Below are 26,256 nucleotides of genomic sequence, written 5' to 3' on the forward strand. Positions count from 1 at the left end.
TGCTATTATCATTACTAACACATTCCTTATGCTTCACAGAAATATTTTTAATTATTTAGAATGAGGACTTCTAAGATTGCTGGCTTCTTTCTTATGGTTTCTTGTATCCTATGTCTTTCTGTTAGTCTTCCTGAAGGAATATCTTTCAAAAAATGTTTGAGTCTTCACATTCCTTAAATGTATTTGTCCTCAATTTTGGAGGCAATTTTGGCTAAAAAACAGAACTCAAGATTCCAAATCATTTTCCCCTCAGAATTTTAAAGCTATTTTCCGCAGTCTTCTATAATTTAATGTAGCTAATAAGTCTGATGTCAGTCTGATTTTGTGTAGATTAATCTAATTATTTTTCCTCCAGCAACGTTAATGATTTTCTCTTCATCTCTGGTTTTATGAAATTTTCACCAATATCATATGAGTCTAGTATGGAACTTTTCCCATTAATCCTGTTCAGCAGTTGGTATATTCTTCCACTATGAGTCTTCCTTTAGCACTGGGAATATTCCTTTCATTATTTAAGAAAATATATCTTTTTCTCCTCTCCACTCTCTTCATTCTCTCAGAACTTCCATTAGGTAGATATTAAAACTTCTGGATCTGTTCTTTTATACCTTTTCTCTCCTTTCATATGATGTCGTGTTCAAGGAAAATCGCTTGACTTGATCATCCAACTCACTAATTTGATCTTCAGCTGTATCTTGTCTACTAATTGAGTTTATACCAGGAATCATCTCTAATTTTCAACATTTCCAATTGGTTCTTTTCATAGCAGCCAATTTTTATGGGCAAATAGCAAAAAAAAATTAAGTTATAATAAATACAAAGAGGAATAATTTTAATAAAAATGTTTATTGAATAGTTACTATGTGCCCAGTATTGCTCTAAGCACTTTTTATTAATTAATTCAATTCATTCTCAAGACAATCCTATGAATTAGCTAAATTGTTATCCCTCTTTTATAGGTGAGGAAACAGGCACATTGAGACTCAAAGAACTAGGAAGTGGTAAAGCCATATTTCAAATGTAGGCAATCTGGCTCCAAAGGCAGATGTTCTTAATCAGTGTACTGAACAGCCTCTCTGCCACATGTATTTGAATCTCTCTAAGCATATTGTTAATAGTTTAAATTCTTCTCAGAGAATTATCTATTTCTCAGAGGTTACACTTTCCGATTTTTATTACTAGACTGTCTTTGATGCTGTGTGTTTTCATCAAATGTTAATTCTGTATTGTCTTCATCTTTGTAAAGAATGTTCTAGACTGAACAATACTGGTAAGCAGAATGTATTTCTCCACTCCAACATCTGTTGCTTCCTTGGGGGAAGGGAGCAGCAACAAGGTCTGTTGAGGGCTGTGCCATAAAACTTCTGTATGTTTCCGAAATCCCAGAGAGGGAAGTAAAATGGCTGAATCAGTTAGCCTCTTGGACTTCAGCTCCTCTGAAGATGCAATTATTATTCTTTGTGCCTTTTCCTTCTCACATTCCATTTATACCTCATTAGTGCTTTTGAATTCTTTTTACCCTCATTAGCTTGTTTTTCTTTTCATAGAAATCACAGGAACATCTTGTTTTTCTTCCCATTTTGTTGCCATCAATACATATTTTGCTCATGTTTAAAGCAATAGCCAGATTTTTCTTAACATTCCGGAGATCCTCAAACATGCATTTTATGACATCCATTCCATACTTGTATGGGCTGGTAAGTGACAGTGCCTCTGATCGTGGCATTTGGAATCAGTCTATATGCCTTGTCTTTTTCAAACTTTTACATTGGAGGACATTCCATCTGTCTCCTGAATTTCTCAGACAAGGGCTGAGAGAATGGCAGGTTTATAAAGATAGATTCTGTGGATGCTGGCATGGCTCTGCTATCAGTATCTTCTTTCTGAAACCCCTTTAAGTTATTAGCATTGCTTTCTCAAAGCAGAGAGGAGAAATCTCTGAGCATATTCTACTGTCCAAAGCTATTTCATAATTTTTAGAACCTGGTTTATCTTGGCTTAAATTCTCTTTTATCAAGTTTTAGAGTTGTCCAGAACAAAAAAAATTTACTTGAGTATATTTTTAACATACATTCTTTTTCAGTAAAACCCATTTTCATTTTTTCTTTTAATCTAGATGCATATATAGTTAAGAGAATCAATCATAAAATATCTGCATTACTCACCTAGTGCTCTAAAAACTGAACTACAGAGGAAAGTTAATCTGATTTATCACCATTGTCCATGTATTCGTTAATTCATTATGGTATCTATTACAGAACTATGAATGCAACACCAGATAAAAAAGCATGTGGAAGAGAAAGATAAACTGTTCTCTTCATCCTATTTTCAGTCCTGAATAGAGGGTGTGGATGCAACCAAGGAAATGCTACCTATAGGCTTCTGTCAAGAGCATGAGTGATATTTTGAGTAGATGCAAATTTTATATAAATTTCTATCACAACAATCACAAGCAAATACTGTATTTACTTAGGGTGCAGTTGTACATAACAATAGCTATATCTCCTTACTTTGGATTTATTTTTATATTTCTCAAAATTTCAACCTCTGTCAGGGTGCTAAATGTTACACAAAGCTAGAGAAATTCTATCTTCTTGGGCTCACACTTTAAATTAAGTAATGTTCTCTACATCCCTCTTCTAAGACGATTAACTTCCATGAAGGCTCTGACTTTTAAAAACACTGAGAAGAGACAGACAATTAATTTTATGATTTTTTTCTTGCAATAATCCTATTGTAGTATGTGTATATCATTAGGTTTTTAATGTGCCTGTGTTGAAAATACAAGGTAGAAATCAAAGTATAAACTATGAGCAGGTAAATTATATTCTAAAACAAGTTTAATTCTAAGTATAATTTCAAACTCGAAAAACCACAAAATAGAGAAAAATTGATAAAACCACCCTTATGGCAAATTTTATGAGACTTCACAAGGAGATAACAGTATCTACCTGCGCTCAGTAGAAAGTCTTGCTTGACATAGAAGAAGTACCTGTTTACTAATGGCTTTGGTTGGCAAGATGAGGCATGTTGGTCATGCTTATAATTTCTGGACTCAAGAGTATTGTATGGCCTATCTTTCATACTGTGTGAGATTTGCCATTTAATCCATTTTATAGATAATTGCCATCTGAGATATGTATTCCTGTTGCAAAACTGATTCCTGAGCTAAGTCCATTACTGGCTCTGTACATACATTTAGATGGCCAGCAACAACTAGCATGTGGTAGGCAGAGTAATGCCCCCCAAAAAGATGTCCACATCCTAATTCCCAGAACTGTGAATAAGCTACATGGCAAAGAAGAATTAAAGTTGCCAAACAGCTGAATTTAAGATAAAGAGACCATAGTGGCTTAGCCTGCTGGGCCCAGTGTAATCACAGGGTCCTTTAAAGTGAAAGAGGGAAACATTAAGATCCAGTGTAAAGAGTAATGTAGTGTGAGAAGGACTTGACCAGTCTTTGCTGGCTTTAAAGATGGAAGAAGGGACCCAAGAGCCAAGGAATGTGGGTGTCCAACCGGCTGATAAGGGCAAGGTGACAAACTCCACAGAGTCCACAGGAATGACGCAGTCCTACCAATGCTTTGGTTTTAGCCCAGTGGGACTTGCATCAGGCTCTGACCTCCAGAACTGTGAGATGATAAATGCATGTTGTTTAAGCCACTCCATTCATGGTACAAACAGTAACAGCAAACTAATACAGAGCACAGTAAGTGTCCACCTCTTAGTTTCTAATACTATTTTTTAAGAAGAGGAACCAGAGCTCATCTCGAGTTGGAGCAGTGAAAATACAAGAATCTCGCACCACCAGAAAATAAGAAAGTGGTTAAAAGAAAAAAAAGAAAAGGAGGCCTAAAAGGACACAAGAGCCAGCCTGCACGATCTCCTATTGGCCAGTGATGGAACGATTTCAACAACAAAATAGAACATGACAGTACTGGATTATACACAAAGAATAAAACAAATGCTAACAAGTTCATACCGGTGTAACTAAATGATTAAGCAAATGAGAAGACAGATCTTTACAGAACTGCAAATAAAATATGTAGACCCTCTCCAATCCAGGAGGTAAAGCTTAATTCCCACCTCCACCCCTTAGCCCTTCCCTTGTATGTGGGTTGTTCTTAGTCAATAAATTCATAGAGAAAAGAAAAAATAGTAACTTGGTGGTTATTGGCAGACATCCCTTTAACCAAGTGATTACATCACCAGTGATAAGCCATGTTGCTGTCAGAAACCCACCTGAGGAGATGAGAAGGGCACCTCACCTCTGTGGTGCTCCCCCCAAAGCCCATGACCTCCCACCTAATCATGAGAAAACAGCACACAAATTCACACAGAGGGACGTGCTACAAAACACCCAACCGGTACTCTTCAAAAGCACCACAAAGGGACAGACCGCCACAGAAGAGAGGAAGACTAGGAGACATGGACTAAGAGAGATACAGGATCCTCAATTAGATACTGGAACAGTAAAAGGGCATCAATGGAAACACTAGTGAAATCTGAATAAAGTCTCAGTAAAGTTCAGCTAATAGTATTATACCCATGTCAATCTCTTATTTTGACAAACATCCCATGGCTATCTAAGAGGTAAACATCAGGGGAAGGTGGGTGAGGAAAACGGGAAAATCTTCTGTACTATCTTAGTATATTTCTATAAACTTGAAATTATTCCATATAAAAAGGTATTTAAGAACATCTGTTTGTTGATGCAAACTTCTGCTTCATTAAAAAGTATATTAAAAACAGCCACTTTGCATTCTAAAAATCAAAGACCTAATATTCTTACTTGGGATTCACTTACTATGCCATTTACTTGACTGAAGATTATCAGCAACAACATTTCTAAAACAGAGCTTTGGCATTATTTTTATTATGGAAGAACATTTAAAATTCTTGGCCACATAAAATGTTCTTGTCTGGTATTCATTACACAGTGGTATAACACTCAGACATATCTGACTTCAGGAATAAGGAAAATATTTTCTGTAAGATTTATGATAAGGAATAAACAAGAAGAAAAGCCACGTTTTTTTAACTCCCCTAATAACACATATAGTAAATACAACAGCAAATTCATTTTCTCTCCAGTATTGCAATGTTGCCTTTCTCTTTAAAAATACCATTACAATTTAAAGATACCTTACTTAGCCACAGGTGAAAGGCACTGGGATCAAAATAATCTACTGAAATTAAAGTTGAAACACATGGGGTCCATCTCTCCTATCTTCATGCTATTATTGTAAAGTGCCCTTTTCAAAGTTGGCCCTGATCGCTGTCAGATATATTTTGTGCTTCTCCATGAAATGCAAAGCAGACAAAAAACCTTTAAGCTGCCTACAAATTCTTTGACTACTTTCACCTAAAATCACCCTGCTACAAAAGCATTCCACCTAGATAATTTTTAGAATCTACTTACCTGATTTAGGCAAAGAAATTCCTTATTTTCAGTAGAACTGAGGGTACTGAAAGGCCTAGAGTCAAAATACGCTTCATAGCTCACATCTGGATGCCTACCAGCCTGAAACAATGCAAATCTGACTGAGGTATTAGAGATGGTACACACCAATCAGATATCTAGTTCAGGTAACCAATCGTATTAACTTAAGTAAGTCACTGACTGGATAACCTTAAAGCCAGCCGTTTCTCCCAACCAAAGAAACTATACATCCACACAGCTCAGGGCTTGAGCTTTGTTGAGAAGTCAGCTTAACACAGAATGTCATTTAAATTACTTAGATCTCAGTGCAGTCCTTAAAAACTACATTCTCAATGTAATCCTAGAAGTCTGTCTAATCCTTGTATACTGCCTGGCACATGACTAAACTGAAATGAGCCTTTTGTTCCCAATGGGTTTCCCTCCCTTCCCCTGAAAAAAAAAAAGGATCAAAACTCATCTCAGCCAACCAACTTTAGCGATTGAAACTAGAAAATCAACAAGTACAAGAATTTATGTTCAACTAGCTGTAGAAATCCTGAAATGAAACTGATCTGTTATGGATCTGAAAATACAGAAATATGGATCTGTGTGTGTGTAATATCTAGCCACAGAACTAAAATATGTTTACTATACTCTGTCATTTGACAGTTTTCATAAAATCTTGATTCATGATAAGCATTTTTAAAAAGCTGCTGAATGAGTAAATCAATCGTTGGATACTTTTCTTTATAGCTTGGAGAAATGGGGAAAGCAAGTTATATTGGGGGCTTTTGGCTATAAATAACAGAATACCAATCTGAAAGTCACGTAAGCATCTGGGTTTATGTTTCTCCCATAAAATGAAGTCTGGCCCCAAGGCTGGTTCAGAAGCCAGGCTCTCATGCTACTCCACTAACCTCTTGCACTCAAAGTGGTTGCAGCAGCTCCAAGTATGATGTGCTCTCTCAACATCCCAAAGTAGGGAAGGAGAGGCATCATCTCTTCAAGTCTTTTCCTTTAATTAAGGAGCAAATCCTTCCAAGAAACTAAACACTCTCTCTCTCTCTCTCTCTCTTGCTCACTCACCCCATCTCTCTCTCTCTCTCTCTCTCTCTCTCTCTCTCACTCACATGCAAGTTCCTTTGGTGAGACTGGCTGACAGGAGACTCAGAACACCACTATCAGGTATTTTCACCCTCTATCATGGGATGCATGTATTACAGAAGTTCAATGTTAAAATTAGTGAGCATTAACTCCGGTCTTTAGGTGTTGAGTAATAAATGCAAGAACACTGGTAAGAAGGTTGCTGTGAAACCTTCTATAATTCAAATATAATAGGAAGCCATAAGCTAATCAATTTCTTGTGGCTAGGCCACAAGGAAGTTTGCTATGAGAGTAACAGTTACTGCGTAGTTATAAAGTAGCTAGGAATCCTTGACTAGAATCTCCCTTGGAAGAAAGGGTCCCAGAGTTTCAAATAAGCTCGCTGACGAGAAGGCCCGGGCACTATTAGTCTGGGTGACGCGACACGCTTTCCTAACGTAGGTAACAAAACTGATGCCTTGGCTGTATTAAAGAAACTAGCAGGAATAGAGTGTTACTGATAACAAATCTTGTGAGAGAGTTTTCCAATTTAGAAATGTACACATCTTACTCTGAGATGTGAAGCAGGAGTGCAGCATAAAATCTTGTTAAAATAAAAGGCTCAACCAAACTAGATGGAGTTCAAAGACATTCACGGCTTAAAGACAGTTCCAGCTTTCATGAATGTCCATTTGAACTAGGAGGAAGCTGGGTAGGAGAGGGAGAGTTTTCCTTCTCACAGGAGATAAAATTAGGTATTATAAACTGTACGTATCTCAAGTAGAAAAATGCCCATTCTTTGTGTTTAATATACAATAGTAAATAAATATTAAAGTGATTTAAATAAATTAATTCTTAAAACTGTGAGCAACATCTCTAAATAAATTCATACCTTACTAATACTTATAAATACCTTAATGAAATACAGCTAAAATGGAAAATGGGGGCACATACAGTGGGTCATCTTTCCAGTCATCATGTGATCCGTGCACTGTGGCACTTCCATGTGTCACAGCGGCACAAGCGACAACCACCGCGTGGACTGTACGGTGGCCAAGGGGTACAACAGATCTCAACTGAGTGGTTATTCATGATCTTTAAGCAGAGAACTGTTTATAAAATACCAAAGGTACTTAAAATAAAATTGTAGTGATTTCTGTAAATCAAATTTAAGCAAAAATTCTGAAATATTTTGGCAGACAGGTTTTACTCTGGGAGGCTGAGTTACAAACACCCTCCCACCCAGTTTCAATTATCTGGCTAAAGCAGACCACACCAGAAGCTTCTGAACGTGCACTCAGCCTGCATGCCTCTAACAAACTGAGACTGGGTAAAAACATTCATCAGAGCCCATGCTGCTAATTCTGACTTCTCCCTGATCTCACTCTGAACAATCCAGATCTATTCCACAATTTGTGATTTTCCTAGTGTTCACCATTGCTTTAGGTTGCAGTTTTAGAACTGCAGAATTACATTTCACTTTACTTCGAAAACATAAAGTCATTCCAGGGTGATTTTTAGTTTAATCCATGATGTGGACACTTTGAAAAATCACTCTCTCTTAATATTTATTCCCCTTTATGCTTTCTAAAAAGCCTCAAAGTCTTCTGCCACAGTGTGATTGATTAATGATCCAGAAAAACCAAGAAGCCATGAGCTGGGTAGGCAAAAATGGAGCACACATTTTCTGGTACAAAGTCACCAGGCAAATGGATTTTTTATGACACCTTTGGGTTTACTATTTCATTAGTTGTTACTAAGTGGTTACAATCAGCTAAAAATAAAAATCTATGTGTATACACAATTAGTAAGAGCTGAAATCTATAGGACATTTTTTTGTTAAAATCTTAATTCATATATTTTAGCAAGTTCTACATAGTTTAACTTACCAAAAATGAACAACTTGACCTGGAATATAAACACTCTTAATGATTTTTTCCCTGGCCTGTTATATAAGTCTGTTAATTTCTTTATTTTATATGAGAAGAGAACTTTTAAGTCTGTTAATTTTTATATTTTATATGAGAAGAGAACTTTTGAATTCTACTCTCATTCATTCTCTAACCAGGAACTACAGATATAAAATATAATTTTCCTTTAGTCATGTGTAAATGAACTAAATAGACCAGATAATCATATCCCAAACATTTGGTAGACACACATTTATTTGGAAATAATTATAAACTGAAATATTAAATGCTCCCTAAAGTCATTCCAAATAGTCAACAAGCTAAGTGTAGCACAGCATGAAGCAGGATATAGCTGACCACTAAGATGTATCCACTCTTTTCCTTTTCTTTGATTTCCTCCTGCAAAGTCCAGTTTGAATACTATCATTTGCAAATATGCTCTGTTTGGTGTTTAGGACTTTTTTTTGTTTTTGTTTTTGCTGCCAAACTTGGGCCTTACTTAATTTACTTTGCACTTAATTCATTACAGAGGTACTAAAATCATTTTTTGTAAGTGATTTTACAAAAAATCATTTTTTACAAAAAATCATTTTTTGTAAATGATTCACTACAGAGATACTAAAATCACTTGAAAAGCTCATTTTGTTAATGGTTTGCATTTTCATGACATCCTATCAGGTTTGGAAATATTTAAGGGCCTACAATAAGACACTGTAAAAAGCTTGTAATTCATACGGGGGAAAAATGGGCAAATAGGAAAGCTAATGAATGAATACTTAAATAGGAGCTCAAGACATGAGAGGAGACAGGTTTTCAATTACAAAATGACTATAAGGAGGAAATAAAGATCAGATTGGTTAGGGAGAGAGAATATGAGTCTCTTAGATATTGGAAATCCAAGTCCAAGATGGATCTTGGTAAGGCAAGAAGCACGAGGATAGATGCTCCAGATGAATTACAGAATCAATGGGTAGCAGCAAATAACCCTCTACTGGCATTTAATTTAATCCCCAAAACTACCCAATAAAGCAGAGGGTTTTTTTTCCCAACTCAAATGTACTTGATATTTAACATTATAACAGTTTCAGGTGTACAAAGAAATAATTCCACATATGTATTACAAAATGATCATCACAATGTCTAGTTAACGTCTGTCACCACAAATAGTTACGATTTTTTTTTCTGATGAGAACTTTTATTACCTACTCTCTCAGCAACTTACAAATACACAATATTATTGACGACAGTCACCATGCTGTACATTACATCCCCATAGTTTATTTAATGTGTCTTTTGTGCCTTTTGATCACCTTTATCCATTTCACTCAACCTCTGATCCCTGGCTGCTGTCAACCACCATCTGTTGTTCTCTTATCTCTGTTCAGTTTTTGGGTGAGTTGCTTTGTTTTTAGACTCCACATATTAGTCAGGTCATACACTGTCTTTCTCTGACTTCTGTAATTTAGCACAATGCCCTCAAGGTCCATCACGTTGTCTCAAAGGCAGGATTTCCTTTTCTATGACTGAATAATATTCCATTGCAAATGTGTACACCACATCTTCTTAATCCATTCATCCATTGGTGGACACAAGTTGTTCCCATGTCTTATCTATTATAAATGCAGGCATGTCTTGGAGATAGGGCAGGTTTGGTTCAGACCACCATTCAATAAAGCAACTCAAATGGTTTTTTGGTTTCCCATGGCATATAAAGTTATATTTATACTACACTGTAGACTATTAAGTGTGCCATAACATTCTTTCTTTCTTTTTTCCATAACATTATTTCTAAAAGATAATGTACATACCTTTATTAAAAAATACATTTTTACTAAAAAATGCTAATCATCATCTGAACTTTCACCAAGTACTCTTTTTGCCGGTGGAGGGTCTTGCCTTGATGTTGATGGCTGCTGACTCACCAGGGTGGTGGCTGCTGAAGCTGAAGCGGCTGGGGCAATTTCTTAAAATAAGACAACAATTAAGTTTGCTGCATTGACTGACTCTTCCTTTCACAGTTTTACTGATGCATGTGGTGCTGTCTGACAGCATTTTACCCACATTAGAACTAGTCTCAAAACTGGAGTCAGTCCTCTCAAACCCTACCACTGCTTCATCAACTAAGTTTATGTAATATTTTAAATCCTTTCTTGTCATTTCAATAGTCTTCACAGTATCTCAACCAGGAGTAGATTTCATCTAAAGGAACCATTTTCTTTGCTCATCCTTAAGAAGCAACCGCTCATCCATTCAAATTTTACTACAAGATTACAGAAATTTGATCACATCTTCAGGCTCACTTCTAATTCTAGTTCTTCTGCTATTTTGATCACATCTGCAGTTACTTCTACTGAAGTCTTGAACCTTCAATTTGTAAAAAATGCAGTATCTATGAAGCACAATAAAGTGAAATGCAATCAAATGAGGTATGGCTTGTGTTGCTGCAATGAACATGGGATGCAGGCATCTTTTAGAGTAAGCATTTAATTTTCCTTCAGATAAACACTATGAAGTGGAAATGCTGGATCCGATATGGTAGTTCTATTTTTGATTTTTTGAGGAACCTCCATAGCATTTTCCATGGTGGCTATGCCAATTTACATTCCCACAAATAGTGCACAGGATTCCCTTTCCTCTACATTCTAACCAATATTTGTTATTTCCAAGTTAATTCTTGGATATGGTGTTAAGATAGTGGGTTTTTGGCATATAGCTGTCCAGTTTTCCCAGAACCATTCCCTGTTGTTTATTCTTGGCTACTTTGTCATAAATTAATTGCCAATGTATGCATGGATTTAATTCTTGGCTCTCTATTCTGTTCCACTGAACTGTCTGTTTTTATGCCAATACCATACTGTTTTGATTACCATAACTTTGTCATATAGTTTAAAACCAGGAAGTATGATGCCCCCAGCTTTATTCTTCTTTCTCAGTATTGCTTTGGCTATTCAGTCTTCTGTGGCTCCATACAAATTTTAGGATTATTTATTCTATTTCTGTGAAAAATGCCATTGGAATTTTGATAGGGATTGCATTGACTCTATACATTGCTTTGTGTAATATAGACATCTTAACATTAGCTCTTCCAATCTCTTGAGTATAGAATATGTTTCCATTTATTTGTATCTTTGATTTCTTTCATCAAATCGTCAAGTTCTGAGTGTACAATTATTTCACCACTTTGGTTAAATTTATTCCTGGGTATTCTCTTTGATGAATTGTAAAGAGAATTTTTAAAAAGTTTCTCTTTCTGACAGTTATTAGTATATAGAAATAAAAAGGTTTTTATATATTGATTTTATATCCTGCAATTTTACTGTATTTGTTTATTATTCTAATAGGTTTTTCTGGTGGAGTCTTTATAGAGTTTTCTCTACATATCATGTCATCTGCAAATAGCACCAGTTTTATTTCTTTTCTGATTTGGATGCTGTCCCCACCCAGTTGCCGAGGCCAGGATTTCCAACAGTGGCAAAAGTGAGCCTCCTTGTCTTGCTACTGGTCTTAGAGGAAGAGCTTTCAGCTATTCACCATTGAGTATGATGTTAGCTGAGGGCCTCTCATATATGACCTTTACTATACTGAGGTACACAGATATTGAATTTTGCCAATTGCTCTTTTGGCATTTATTGAGATGATCTTATGATTTTCATCCCTGATTTTGTTAAATGTAGTGTTTGATTTGCAGATGCTGAACCTTGCATCCCTTGAACAAATCCAACTTGATCATGGTGGATGATCCTTTTAATTCTTTTAAATTTCTAAACTGAGGCATTTAAAGGTCAAAGCTCTCATTCAAGGATAAAATAATGGCCAAAGGAGCTTGTTTTATAAGCATGGCTCTTCTTGGGAAGTCTAATAATAAAGAGAAGAATATTTATGCTTTGAGAAATAGGCAGCACATTAAACTAGCCTGATTGTAAATGCCACTTCTATACATAATTTATTCTTTTAATGTATTCTTCAATTCAGTTTGCTACTGTTTTGTTGAGGATTTTTACATCCATGTTAATCAGGGATATTTGGCCTGTAATTTTCTCTTCTTATAGTATCCTTGTATGGTTTTAGTATCAGGGTAATGTTAGCTTCATAAAATAACTTTGTGAGTGTTCCCTCCTATGTTTTGGAAGAGACTTTTGAAAAGGATTGGTATTAATTCTTCTTAAAATGTTTGGTAGAATTCACCAATGAAGCCATCTGGTCCTGAATTTTAGTTTTTTGGCTAGTTTTCTTATGAAATTGTCTTACTAGTGATCAGTCTGTTTAGATTTTCTGTTTCTTCAAAATTCAGTCTTGCTAGGTTATATGTTTCTAAGAATTGTATCTATTTCTTATATGTTGTCCAATTTGTTAGTGTAAAATTATTCAGGGTAGTCACTGGTGATCCTCTGTATTTCTGTGGTATCAATTGTAACTTCTCATTCATTTCTAATTTTATTTACTTGAGTCCCCTTTTTCATGGTGAGTCTAGCTTAAAGGTTTGCCAATTTGATCTTTTTTTAAAAGAGCCCTTAGTTTCACTGATCTTTTCTTTTGTCTCTATTTCATTTATTTCTACCTGATATTTATTTCCCTCCTTCTACCAACTTTGGGCTTCATTTGTTCATGGAGGTGTAAAGCTAGGTTATTTGAGATCTTTCTGTTTCTTGATGTAAGCAGTTATTGCTATCAATTTCCCTCTTAGAAGTGCTTTTGCAGCATCCCATAAATTTTGGTATGTTACATTTCCATTTTCATTTTCCTCAAGATATTCTGTGGTTTCTCTTTTGATTTCCTTCTTCTTTGCTCAGTTGGTTACTCAGTAGCATGTTGTTTCATCTCCACATATTTATGAACTTTCCAGTTTTCTATAGTAATTGAGTTTTATTTTAAAGTCATTGTGGTCAGAAAAGATGCTTGATATGATTTCAGTCTTAATTTTTGAGACTTGTTCTGTGGTCTAACATATGATGTATCCTGGGGAATGTTCCATGTCCATTTGAGAAAAATGTGAATTCTACTGCTTTTGGATGGAATGTTCTGTTATGTCTGTCAAATCCATCTGGTCTAACATGTTGATAAGGCCACTATTTCCTTATTGATATTCTGTCTGGATGATCTATCCATTGATGAAAGTGGGGTATTAAAGTCTGCCACTATTATTGTATTGCTGTCTATCTCTCCCTTTAAGTCTGTTAATATTTACTTTGCGCATCCAACCTAAGAGCACCTAAATACTTACAAACGTTACATCCTTTTGTATCAGATCGACCCCTCTATCATTACATAATGATCTTCTCTATCTTTTTATTAAGTCTTTGTCTTAAAGTCTATTTTGTCTGATATAAGTATAGAGACCTCAGCTTTCTTTAGGTTTCCATGTGCATGGAATATCTTTGTCCATTCTTCTCACTTTCAGTCTGTGTATGTCGTTACACCTGAGGTGAGTCTCTTGGCAGTAGCATATAAATAGGTCTTGTTTTTTATCCATTTGGTCATCCTGTTTTTTGATTGGAGAGTTAGTTCATTCACACTTAAAAAGTAATTGTGGATAGGTATGCACTTACTGCCATTTTGTTAAGTGTTTTCTGGTTGTTTTGTAATTCCTTTGTTCTTTTTTTTTTTAAATATGGAACGCTTCACGAATTTGCATGTCATCCTTGCGCAGTGGCCATGCTAATCTCTGTATTGCTCCAATTTTTTAGTATATGTGCTGCCAAAGCGAGCACTCCTTTGTTCTTTTGTTCTCTTCCTTTGTGATTTGATGATTTTTTTTGTAGTGGTATGTTTGGATTTCTTTCTTGTTATCTTGTTATTTTTACTGTATCTATCACAGGTTTTTGCTTTGTGATTACCTTGAGGCTTCCACAAACAACTTACAGTTGTACATTTTTACTCCATCACAACATTTTGTTTTGAGGTCACTGTTACATCATTCTGTCTTGTGTCTACCCTTAATAAACTTTATGGTTATTTTTACTACATTTCTCTTTTAGTCTTCAAACTAGCTTTATAAGTAATGAAATTACCTCCTTTAACAATATTAGATTATTGTGAATATTACTATATATTTACCTTTACCAATGAGATTTATACTTTCATTTTTTCTTGTTACTAATAAGCACCCTTTCTTTTCAGCTTAAAGTAGCTCCTTTATCACTTCTTGTAAGGCCTATCTAATGATGATGACTTCCTCTAGCTTTTGCTAGTCTAGAAAGATCTTTATCTCTCCTTCACTTCTGAAGGACAATTTTCATAGGTATTCTTGAATGGCAGGGTTTTTTTTCTTTCAGAACTTTGAATATATCATCCCACTCCCTTCTAGTCTGCAGTTTCTGCTGAAATGTCTGGTAAATAGTCTTATAGGGGTCCCTTCTATGGAACCACTTGTTTTTCTCTTGCTTCTTTTAAGATTTACTCCATCTTTTGACACTTTAATTATCATGTTTCTTGGTATAGGACTTATCTTACTTGGAATTCTCTGGGCTTTCTGGATCTGGACGTCTGTGTCCTTCCCTAGGTTGGGAAAGTTTTCAGCTCATTTTTTGTCTTCCTCTAGGACCCTTATATTGCAAATGTTGGTCTATCTGAGACTGTCATGTAAGTTATCTTCACTCTTTTTCATTTTCTCCTTTTGCTGCTCTGATTGTATTAGTTCCCCTGTCCTGTTTTCAAGTTCATGGATCCTTTCTTTCACTTTATATAACTTGCTGTTGAACTTCTTCTACTGTATTTTTCAGTTCTTTTATTCCTCATAGCTGTGAATTCCATTTGGTACTTTCTTATATTTTCTCGTTATTGAACTTCTATGTTCATTCAGTGTTCTCTTGAGTTCAGTGAGCATCTTTACGACTGTTATATGTTGAACTCTTTATAAGGTAAATCACATATCTCTTTTTCACTGAGTCATTTTTCTGAGGTTTTTATCTTGTCCTTTCATTTGGAATATATTTCTCTTTTTCTTTATTTTCCTTGAATCTCTGTGTTGGTTTCTATGCATTTGATAAAACAGCCAGCTGTCTCAGTCTTGAAGGAGTAGCATTGTTTAGGAGATGAACCTTATCATTCAACCCTCCCCCAGCTCTTGGCTGTCTCTCAAACCTTTGTGATTGTCCAAGTAACCTGTTTTATTTCGAGTGACTTCCAATAGTTGAGCATGTGTCAAGACCTGTTAGTGTCCCAAAGGGGAGGATCTCAGTCAACACCTAGAGTCAGGCTGACTAGAAGTCAGATCCGCAGGCAACAGCTTTAGAAGTATACAAATATACCTCTTTTAGGGGTAGATTGGGAGATGGTTGTTTCTGTCTGCTCCCTCTGTATGGAGAGCTGGAGTGATAACAGTTAAGAATTGCTTCTTTTTTGCTATCATCCTGCTGACCCTGTGAACACAAGCCCTGCTGGGCACCAGAGACAGGCTATCAAGGGATATGTCCTCTAAGTGGCAGCCACAAAAGCCAGAATGTCAGATGTGTATACAAGCTTCCTCAGAGACACCAGAGTCAGGGGCAGAGGGAAAACACAAAGATGGTACCCACTGGCCCCCCAGTCTCTGAAGAATATTGTAGTCAGGTCCTAAATGTGTGTTTAATTAGAAGCCTACCCCTCAGGCCACAGCTATGAAGATAAGTTAATGAGTTTTTCACTAAAAAACTGGGTGCTTTTCAGTCAGCCAGCTCCATGCTGGGCCTGGGGCATAGCCAGGTGAGTCTACACAAGCCCTTTAAGAACTGTTTCTCAGTTCACAATAGCCTATGAGTCTTGTGGATGCAAGTTCTATTGGCTTTTACAGACATGTTTTGGAGGACTCACCTCTCAGGTGTAGATGTTAAAATAGGGGTGTTGGATGTGGGGTTCAAACTGCTCAGGGAAAAGCCTGGAGCTGTCAGACCCCACCTAATTGTGGGTTATCATGCCAGTGATAGGATTTATGGCAAGACTGTGGTTCTGCTTCTCCTGTTTCAATGCTGTCTTTTTTTCCCCATTTGCCTAATGTGCAAGCAGTCAATCAACTAGTTTGGGGGTTTCTTATGAGAAAACTGTTCTGTTTATAGCTGTAGATTTGGTGTGTCCATGGGGATAGGTGAGTTCAGGATCCTCCTATATTATCACCTTGAAGGTGAACTCAAGCAGTACTACTTTTACTGCTACTTTACAGTTACGGAAATTGAAGGCTAAATACAATGATTCCACTAAGAGCATAGTAGGAAACAGGAGATTTTTGTATTTTGAGAAAAACTATGATTTAATAACTAATTTTCTAAAAAGATTCAAAGAGATGATTCCTATACTAAATTGAGAGGAACTACATAATCTCTAAATTTATGTTAATTCTAAAATCCTTTGCTTCAGGGAATCATTTCCTTAACAGCTAAAAACGAATCCTAGTGAAAAAAAAAAACCTTAGTCAGTTTGTACTCTGTAGTATAATAGACCCTCCTGCAGGAAGAAGCTCTAAAATCTGGACCTAAGGAAAAAGGCATCAGCTGATGGTACTGGGGAGCAGGCACGGGCAGCCATGCCCTGATGGGGGGCTTGTGCTCACTCACAGGAGGGGAGACGGAAAGCTCAAAGCATGTGTTCCCCTCTCCAGACACTTTCCTGAGTTGCAGAGTGGTAATTTATGGTGGTTTTAATTTTCATTTCTCTGAAGACTGGTGCTTTTGATGATCTTTTTATGGGCTTGTTGGCCATTCATATATCTTATTTTGTGAAATGTATGTTCATATCTCCCATTTTATATGAGTTATTTAATTTTGAGTCGTAAGAATTCCTTACATGTTCTGAACAGAGGCCCTTTGTCTGATAGGTATTTGGCATTTTTTTTCTCGCAGTCTGTGACTAGTTTTTTTATTCTTTTACCTATCTTTCAAAAAGCAAAATTTTCACTTTTATGAAGTTTTTCTTGTGACTTAACTCTGGAGCCAGACACCTGGTTTCAAAATTTATTTCCACCCCACAATATCTATGCACAACAAGGCAAAGTACTTAATATTCTTGAACTCCATATTCCTTAACAATTGGGTTATCTTACGATATGAAGCTGTGATATTTTAATTATATATATATATATATATATAAAGTCCCTTATATATTATTTAGCACATAGTGGCATGTAACAAATAGAAACCCTTCACCTTTCCTTCCCCTGAACTTTTACTCAAATTGAATGATGCACTTTTTTTTTGATGTCTAAATCTAAGACAGACCAAGATACAGGGGTACAAACCATTCATCTAAGAGAAAAGCTTTAAAGCTAACTTTTAGTAGATGGTTTGCTATAGCATGACCCACACATGCTCATCTATAGCTTTCTGGTTTATATAGTTTTGTAATAAAAGCTCCTAGATAATGTGGAGCAGCCCAGCCTGTTAAAACAGTATATATGATATTAGAAGAGAACATTTAATGGTTCCTAGATCCTGCTAAATGTGTTTGGCTCTAAAGTTAGAATATGAGATATTCTATATTTAGATTTGAGTCAAACTGACACCTACCTGGAGAATGCAGGTTTTAAATACACTACTATATTAAATGTAGCCAGAATTTATGAACTTTGGCTTTATGTGGTAATGAGACCACTTTTCTTAAATTCAAAATTCATTCTTCATATGCAGACAAAATAATTTTATTTTGCCAAATGACTTCTAACTTGCTTTTCAGAAACCATATAGTCTGGTCATTATATAATCAATATGAAGTTATTCAAGTGAAGGTAGGGAGGATTTATGGAAGATGCCCATCCAGCTGGGAGCTAGTGAGGGATGGAGTCCTATGGTTGTACCAGTCTGGAGTGGAGTTTCTGTTGGCTGAAATGGGACATTTGAAGAATGAAAGGGGTGTGTTCTTACTTCAAATATTACAGATTCTCACTGTTCTGAACACATTTTGGTAAATTTTCTTGAATAAATGTTTCTTCATTTGCTGTATGTCCTTGGGACCATTTCCAGAGACTTTAAACAACTGTTATTTTGGAACTTGCACCAGTTTTAATGGAGAGTGGTCTATGGAGCTTCTTAAATTATCATCTTAAAAGTGCCTCTCTAGTTATTTTTTATGCCCAAAATGTTTTCTTGGGTTATACTTTTAAATACTACTGTTATAATATTTAAGTCACATTGTTTTGATTGTCTAATTTAGGGGCTCCAATTATATATATATGTTGGACCTCCTCTGACTATCTTCCATTTCAACTACTTTCTCTCTGACAATTTTTTTCTGTTTTCTCATTTTCATTCTCTGTTTTCCTAGTTTCATGTAATGTTCTTTTATTAAATGTTTGTTTTACTCTACTTCCTCTTTAGCACCTCATAATTTAGTCTTCGTTCCTGATAGGGTTTTTCCTTTTTGTTCTATTTTTATTCTTGAACTCAGTTACTGACTCCCATTACATCTTCTTGTTTTCTTGTCCATTGCTGCTCTTAGTATGTCTCAAAGTGGTTTTCCCTCAGATCCCCCAAATGCTAACTGATATTTCATTTAGAGTGTTGTGTTACAATATGGGTCTTTGGGTTTTTTTTTCAGTTTTGTGCTGTACTTAAGAGGCTTCTTTTTGTGTGTGTATGTGTGTGGGGGGTTTGCTGGGTGGGGGGATGTTATTTCTTGCTTATTCCAGGAGGATTGGTAATTTCTTTAATTTCCTTGTTTTCTTTTACTGCCACACTGCAAAGAGGACCCAACCCTTCTTTATGTATCTGATTCTTCCTCAGAAGCAGTGGGCTCTGAGGCTGCCACTTCAGGTCCCACTGTCTTTCTAAATTCTTCTTATATCTTGAGCTATATGCTACTATGTCCTTTGTTCAGTATTTTAGCATTTAGCATTATGTGTTTTCTTTGTTAAGATGCTTTTATTTGTAATTCTAAGTTGTCTTAAAGTATGTTCCTCTAAAAGCCCTCTCTCCCCACTCTTAGCACCCACAGGATTCCAGTAACAGGAAGATAGAAGGAAGTCCTTTGGGATTTACTTCTCTACCTAAGGCATTTAGAAGGTTATGTTATTGTCTCTCAGTCATGCTGGAGAGATGAGTGAATGAGTGGTTTCATTTCCTCTGATTGCTGATGACTATTTTTAAGACTGAGGAAAATCAGGCAGCTGCTATTGTCCTGCAAAAACTTTTGCAAGAAGGCTTCTCATTATGGATTCAATCTCTTTGACACAGGACTGTTTTAATTTTTTCATTTTCACTGACAGATTTGGTCAGATGTCACATAATTATTAATATCCTGATACTATATTTTATATAGAGTCAAGAACAGTAGTCAAAACATCTTCATACCTGCTTCTCTTTTCTTTCTTAGTCTTTCTAGGGATGTGGCAGTTTTTAAAATACTGACAAGATCTTTGATGTATCTCCCACTAAGAGCTGAAGGCTGTGCTCTCCCTACCACCTTTGAGAACAGTGACTGATATAAGCAGTAATATACTGTGGATGTGATGCTATATGAATTCTGGGGCCAGGTCTTAAAATGCCTTGCAGCTTTATGTTGGTTCTACGGGGATGTCTGCTCTAGGGCCATTTGCACATATGAAATCTGACTGTTCCAAGACCACGGTACTGGAAAAGTGGCAAAGAGTAAGACAAAACTGTAAGAGTGAAGACAACTAAAACATATTTAGTAGATCAACCACAAAACATCCTTACTAGCCTAGGCTGAGGACAATGCATGCCCATTGCCCTTGCAATTCCTAAACCATTTCCATACACTGACAGGGGCATGGTTAGGAGGCCAGAGAATTCCAGTAAGAAATGTTACACCTGCTGGCATAACAAACAAGGCTATCAGGGAACACAGTGAGTGCTTCATAACCCAAAAATCTGTAACTGGTCCGAACAGTCTGTTCCTTGCCCCTATTTCACATTAAGGAATGGGCAAGAGTAGAAATTAAGTTTTAACATGCGATGCTGAAATAGCCCTACTTATCCACCACACAGCTGAACATGTTGCATTCCTAACTATGGAAAGTAAACATTTCTAGGAATTTTAATATTATTGCATACAATAACAGTACAATGAAAGGACTTTAAAAAAAAAAGAAAAGAAAAGCTAGGAATTAGGATAGTTCAGAAAATACCAGCAACTAGTATAAGACTTGGAACCAGTGAGTACTCAATTACTATTCATTACATAAATCAGTTCATTTCAAGTACCCTAAAAACACAGATGAGTTTCTGGCCTAAATTACCATAAGCATGACATAATTCACATCCTTCAAAGTGTTGGCCCTTCTGGAGCCATAGATACTTCTTTGAGAACAGCTTATTCTATCTTCTAACATAAAGAAAGATCTTATATCTTTCAAAAAGATAAAACAAGCTGTTGGGATCCAGAAAGAAAAAATTGTGATCTTTAAGCTAGTGAGTTAAAAAGCGAATGGCTTTAATGCTTAAGTAGAGTTTAGTAAGTTATTCTGTAGTTTTGGTGGGGTTTATCAAAATGAATGGACAACTTAATTTGTGATTAACCTACCAAATCCAGGAACACTTTTGAGGCTCGCCTTGAGGCAAATTTTCTCCAATCTGAGGTAGCTATATCTCATCAGACAATTCCACAGGAACATCCAGTCCATTCTTGTCCGATGATTCATGATAATAACACTTCTTTCTCCAGGAACAAATGCATCACCTGTTATAATCACTTTTACACCAAACATGGTCTCCAACAAGGCCTAAGGAAAAAAACAATAGAGATGTGTAGTAACAATTTAAAATTCTGATTTTAGTAAGTCAAAAGCATAGTACTTCCTATGATTCTTGCTTCTATAATAAATCCAGAAAAATAAGTTATTCTGGAAGAATGAAGATATAGAAGGCACTGTTTCTAATTTTAATTCTATTAATTTAAGTTTCTGGAGTTTCCTCTTCGAAAATTTCAATGAAAGTTGGTATTTTTTTTTAAGATTTATTATTTTGGTATATAAGATTATTACTTTAACACTGGGTATAGGACTGAGGGCACAAACTGTTTGTTTTCTATCTTTACTATGATCTTTTTTTTTGAACAGATACATGTATCTGTTTATGTTAACAACACATAAAGAATAAAATTAACTATGTTTATTAAAAGTGCTACAGCCCTAGCACCTACAACAGTGCCTGGCACAAACTGCAAATAATTTACATGTAACAAATTTACTAGTTAATATTTGACTTCACTATTATGAAGAGAAAACTGGTCCAAGGTAAAAGATAAGAAAATCAAAACCTCTCTTTAGGAGTATCATAAAAACCTTGATCAAAAGATAGCAAATAAACAAGCAAATATACCAAGGTATAGTCACACAGTGGAACATGATACAGCAATGAAAATACATGAACTATAGGTATCGACAGCAACATGGATGACACATAAGCATAATGAGACAAAAGCAAATAATATATACAAAAAAAGTCCATATGTACCACTTTCTAAAATAGGCAATAACTAAAATATTTTAGAAGTAAGTATACAGGTGGTAAAATTACAAAGAATAGAAGGAAGTAACTATCTTACAAGTCAGGTTAATGGTTATTTCTACCAAATAGGGCAAGGTTGTAACTGGGAACCCAGCAGGCTGGTGAGGTTCCATTTTTGATCTGATGGATAGTTAAACTTTAAAGTTACCTATTAAAGCGTGCATTTATGTTTTACTACCTTACAGTATGTTCTTCTTTGTTCTTAAAAAAATTTTTTTTAAAGAATATGGTTAAAAAGAGCAATAGCACATCAAAATGTAAGAATAAATAGGACCAAGATAAAATAGTTTATGAGTATTAGCTAAAGAAAAAAATTTAGGAATGTTATGTGTCTACTGTTACAGTGTTAAGATCTTAACACAGTAAAACATGATCATCTGGGCTAATGTAAATACAGATATCCCATAGGTCCCCATTATGTTATTTTCCCAGGGTAAGAGTCACTTGAGGGAATGGGTATTTAACCTGACATCTATCAAGCCCTCAGAGAGGCCTTCAAGGTCAATGAACAAGGATCCCTTTTGAAATTAGATATGTGAGTGAATGTGTACACAGGTACTTTGCTGGGCAAAATGCCTGGAGTTTTCTTCAGATTTTCAAAAGGGTCCATAACAACTCAAGTAATTGTAACCCTCACCTTGACCAAGTCCCTGGGAAGCTAAGTCCCTATGAAGAAGACCTATTGATGGAGAGGGTCATGGCAGAGTCCTCTAGGATTGGACCCACAGCAAGAACTGTTTTCTTCTACTTATAAGTGTAAAGAGCTATCAACTCCCAAAATGAGCTTCATGAATTACATGTCTTGGCCCAGAAGATATGTGTGAAGTCGCAATTTGCAGTTTATTAATTTGGATCGGCTTCACTATGCTTTCCAAATACGATATACTTTTATAGTTTTTGCAGCGGGTTCAAAAGCAGGATAACCTTTCCAACTGGTAGAAAGAGGAAACTTACTACTGCGTATTATACTACAGAAAGCTTTTAAGTCCCAAACCTCATCTCTAAGCTTTTACATGCAATTTCTCATACTTGTTTCTATGAATCCCCAAAACGACCTTCTTTTTTCATTGTGGAAAGTGTCAAAATAAAAAACCCCAGACAGTTTGTCCAGGAGCACATCATATGGCATTCTCTCCCTTGCTAACCAGCACTGTATCAGAATGTGTCTGAAAGTTATATATAATCTTTTGGACAGCCAAGATCTCAAGCTCATATTATTCATTTTTAATACCAAACAAGACATATCCAGTCAATGTTATGAACAGCACTCACAAAGATAGAATAACAAATACACTACACAGAGACAAAGTTATAATGTCTATAAAGAACTCCAAATAACACAGATTAAAAACTATAACATAAAAAGACACTATTCTCATATTTCTCATATTTGTTCTATTTCTAGTATAAAAGAAGAAAAGTTTCAGCAGTAAGAAACTAGCCTTACAAAATTTTATAATATGTTATTTCTTAAATTTAACTAAGAGCTACTATTGTCATGACTTTTACCAAATTGGTCAAAGATTTCTCCTAGCATTAGAAACACAGAAGAAATACCACCATTTACTACCTCCAATTACGCCACCATGTATGAAAACACAAAGATGAGAGACTTCCTTCATGATCACAGAGATGAGTTTTGCCATCATGCTCCCAGCTCTCATTTACCATTCCAATGAATTTTATTTAGTCTGAGGTAAGAACAATTCTACGATGTTCTTCATCTCCAAGTCTCTACTTTTCAGACTCAGCTTAAGCCCAGCTTTCTCAAGTCCTTAGCATTTTAAGGTGTTGCAATCAAACACTGAGCACCCCCTTTCTTAAGAGCAGCAGTCCAGACAAAAGTTATATGCAGTAATCTATGCTTGTTGAACATGTTATGTTCTAGGACTGGAATGGAATCAGAAGGCAGTAGAAGAGACTTTTGTGTCCTAGGTGAGAGTTTAGAAAATGATCTCTAAATTCCTTTTTTGTTGAAAGAACTCCAAGTAATTTTCATAAACCCAGTTACTTAGCTAACAATCAGGTTATTGGAAAGAGCAAGAATTTTGAGAAACAAAAACTGCTCTGAACACATGCAAGATGGTATTGATTTCATTCATTTCATTTTTGGACAGCTCTATTCAACATAAATACACATTTCCTGTTACAGAAATGTTCCAAGAGAGAATGAATGGTCATTCCAGAGGCTGTAGGGACAGGACTCTTGCATACACACATAGGTTAGACTACATGACTTTGAGGTCTCATCTCTAAGACTCTAAAAGATTTTCCTGTGGTACTTCATTTACTGCAGAAAATGTGCTTGCTAAAAAGAGTAAGACAAAAATCTTGCCAATGAAATCATTTTAATGCATAGAGAAACTTACAAAAGATCATTCTGTCATTATTTCTATGAAGCAATAGTATAAATGCATTATCCTAATTTATTTTTAGCAAAAAAATTATTTTTAACTGTTTGGGATTACACTTAAAAGGGAGAAAGTCCAAATTCATTCTGAATAAAAAATACAGTATGACAGACTGTATTTTCCAACAATGGCTCCAAAAATATCTCCTACCCCACATGTTTTTTATGCAATTTTAATGTGTTTATAAAAGAAAAGCATACAAAACAAGATTACACTTATTACTAGCACTTTAGACCATAATACCAAGTCACCAATAGTTTTCCATAAAAAGAGCCAGAGCCAAAGAGAAAGTTATTAACTTCTATAATCGAAACCCAGATCTGTGTATAACCAATTATTTAATAATTCAAAACCAATCTATTTTAAAATGTCCACATTCAATGACAAAGCTATGGTACAACTGTACAGGTTCATCAGGCTCCAAGAGGGTCCAAAAGAAAGGCCCTCAAATACCTTCTAACTCCCACTTACAATCCTCAGGAACAAGGTGAGGAAAAAAATATGGAAAACTAGGCACTGTTTATAGCACATCCTTCCACCTTATCAGATTCCAATTCTATGTGAAAATTTACAACTCTGTAAGTTATAGGCAACTGAGAGACATGCAGATTCCATCCCGTCAGGTAGAGGGATTCAATGGATGTCCCTCACTGCTCCCCGGCTCCCGTCCCTGACAAACCACTTTTGTCTTCATCTGCCATTTCAACATTCCTTTACTCCATACAAATTTGTGGGTCTTTATTTTTTAACTTGAGTCCCTAACTGATTATGAATGAAATAAAATCCTTAACACAGTTTATTGTCGTACCTGTGTAAGTCATTATGTTATCATTTAATACAGCACTGAACTTTCCTACTATTGGCAAGACATTGCCCAGTACTTAGATGTTCAGTACTTAGATTATCAACACAAAAAGATACTCTAAACAGTGAATATTAATCAGACTGGAAAGGTCCATCTCCCCATGTAAATAAATAACAGGCCTTTGGCTTTGAAAATCAATCTCCTGTGAAATGGCATGAATAAAGTCATGAGCGCTGGATGAGGCAAGGAAATCTGGTTTCAGAAACTGCCAAGCCCATATTCCGGCTGCGAATAATGGTGAAGCCCATTATCCACAGCAAGCTGCTGCCCTCTTATCTACACTATCCATTTAATGACCTCCCTTAAAAAGTTAAAAACTACTAAAGACAATGGATAATGAAGGAGCAGAATTCATGACAGAAGACAAATAAATTTGGAAGTCTTTGCCCTGGGAAGTTTCCCAAAATTACGATCCCTTTGAATGTGTCCCTGTTCATCTACCCATCCATAAAAGAAGGTCAATTTTATGTCACTGTCAAAAAAAAAATCAACACAAAAGTTTTCATTTAGTTTCACAGAATTATCAAGCATATAATTATGGAAAATTACAAAGGGAAGTAACGAAATGAGAAACATATTGATAACGGACTTCAAGTTGTTCCAGATGCAAGTGAGAAATGAGTGGCTTCTACCACTGCCAGGTTCTTCCCCATCTACCTGCTCTCTTTATCCCAGACACTAACTAAAATAAAACAGCTCATAATAGATTTCAATTCCTTTTAGTAAGAAGAGACACACTGTGAGGGCTAATTTTGTGTGTCAACTTGACTGGCCAGGGAGTACCCAGATTTAATATTACTTTTGGGTATGTCCGTGAGGGTGTTTCTGGGTGAGATTAGCATTTGAATTGGTAGCCTCAGTAAAACAGATTGTCCTCTCCAGTGTGGTTGGGCATCATCCAATCTGTTGAGGGCCTGAATAGAAAAAAAGGAGAGGAAAAAGAATTCACCCTTTTTCCTACCTCACTGAGCTGGGTGAGAGACATTTCACCTTCTCGGCTCTAGGACTAGGATTTCCACCACCAGCTCTCCTAGTTCTCAGGCCTTTGGACTCAGACTGAATTAGACCACACATACACACACACACCCTGCCCTTGTTTCAGAACAGTCTCATTTATATATACAGTCTCATTAAT

General features: G+C 35.9%; 1 protein-coding gene and 1 non-coding gene across 5 annotated transcripts in view; both read right to left on the reverse strand.

The window, feature by feature from the left end:
- The window catches only part of LCLAT1 (lysocardiolipin acyltransferase 1), a 266,456-nt gene that overhangs the window by 96,731 nt on the left and 143,469 nt on the right, over positions 1-26,256 (reverse strand). For 3 of the 4 annotated variants that reach the window (XM_036903613.2, XM_057497297.1, XM_057497298.1), the window contains exon 3: positions 20,860-21,058. In XM_036903613.2, the coding sequence (XP_036759508.2) occupies positions 20,860-21,058 (199 nt within the window). Of the gene's footprint in view, positions 1-5,422; positions 5,538-20,859; positions 21,059-26,256 lie in introns of those variants that run through there. The other variant, XM_057497299.1, reaches the window with a different exon arrangement.
- Positions 14,018-14,123, reverse strand: LOC118921670 (U6 spliceosomal RNA). The gene has a single exon (XR_005028459.2). It is a non-coding gene; the product is annotated as a U6 spliceosomal RNA (small nuclear RNA).

Source organism: Manis pentadactyla, chromosome 2, assembly GCF_030020395.1.
Source record: "Manis pentadactyla isolate mManPen7 chromosome 2, mManPen7.hap1, whole genome shotgun sequence".
Classification (NCBI taxonomy): Eukaryota; Metazoa; Chordata; class Mammalia; order Pholidota; family Manidae; genus Manis; species Manis pentadactyla.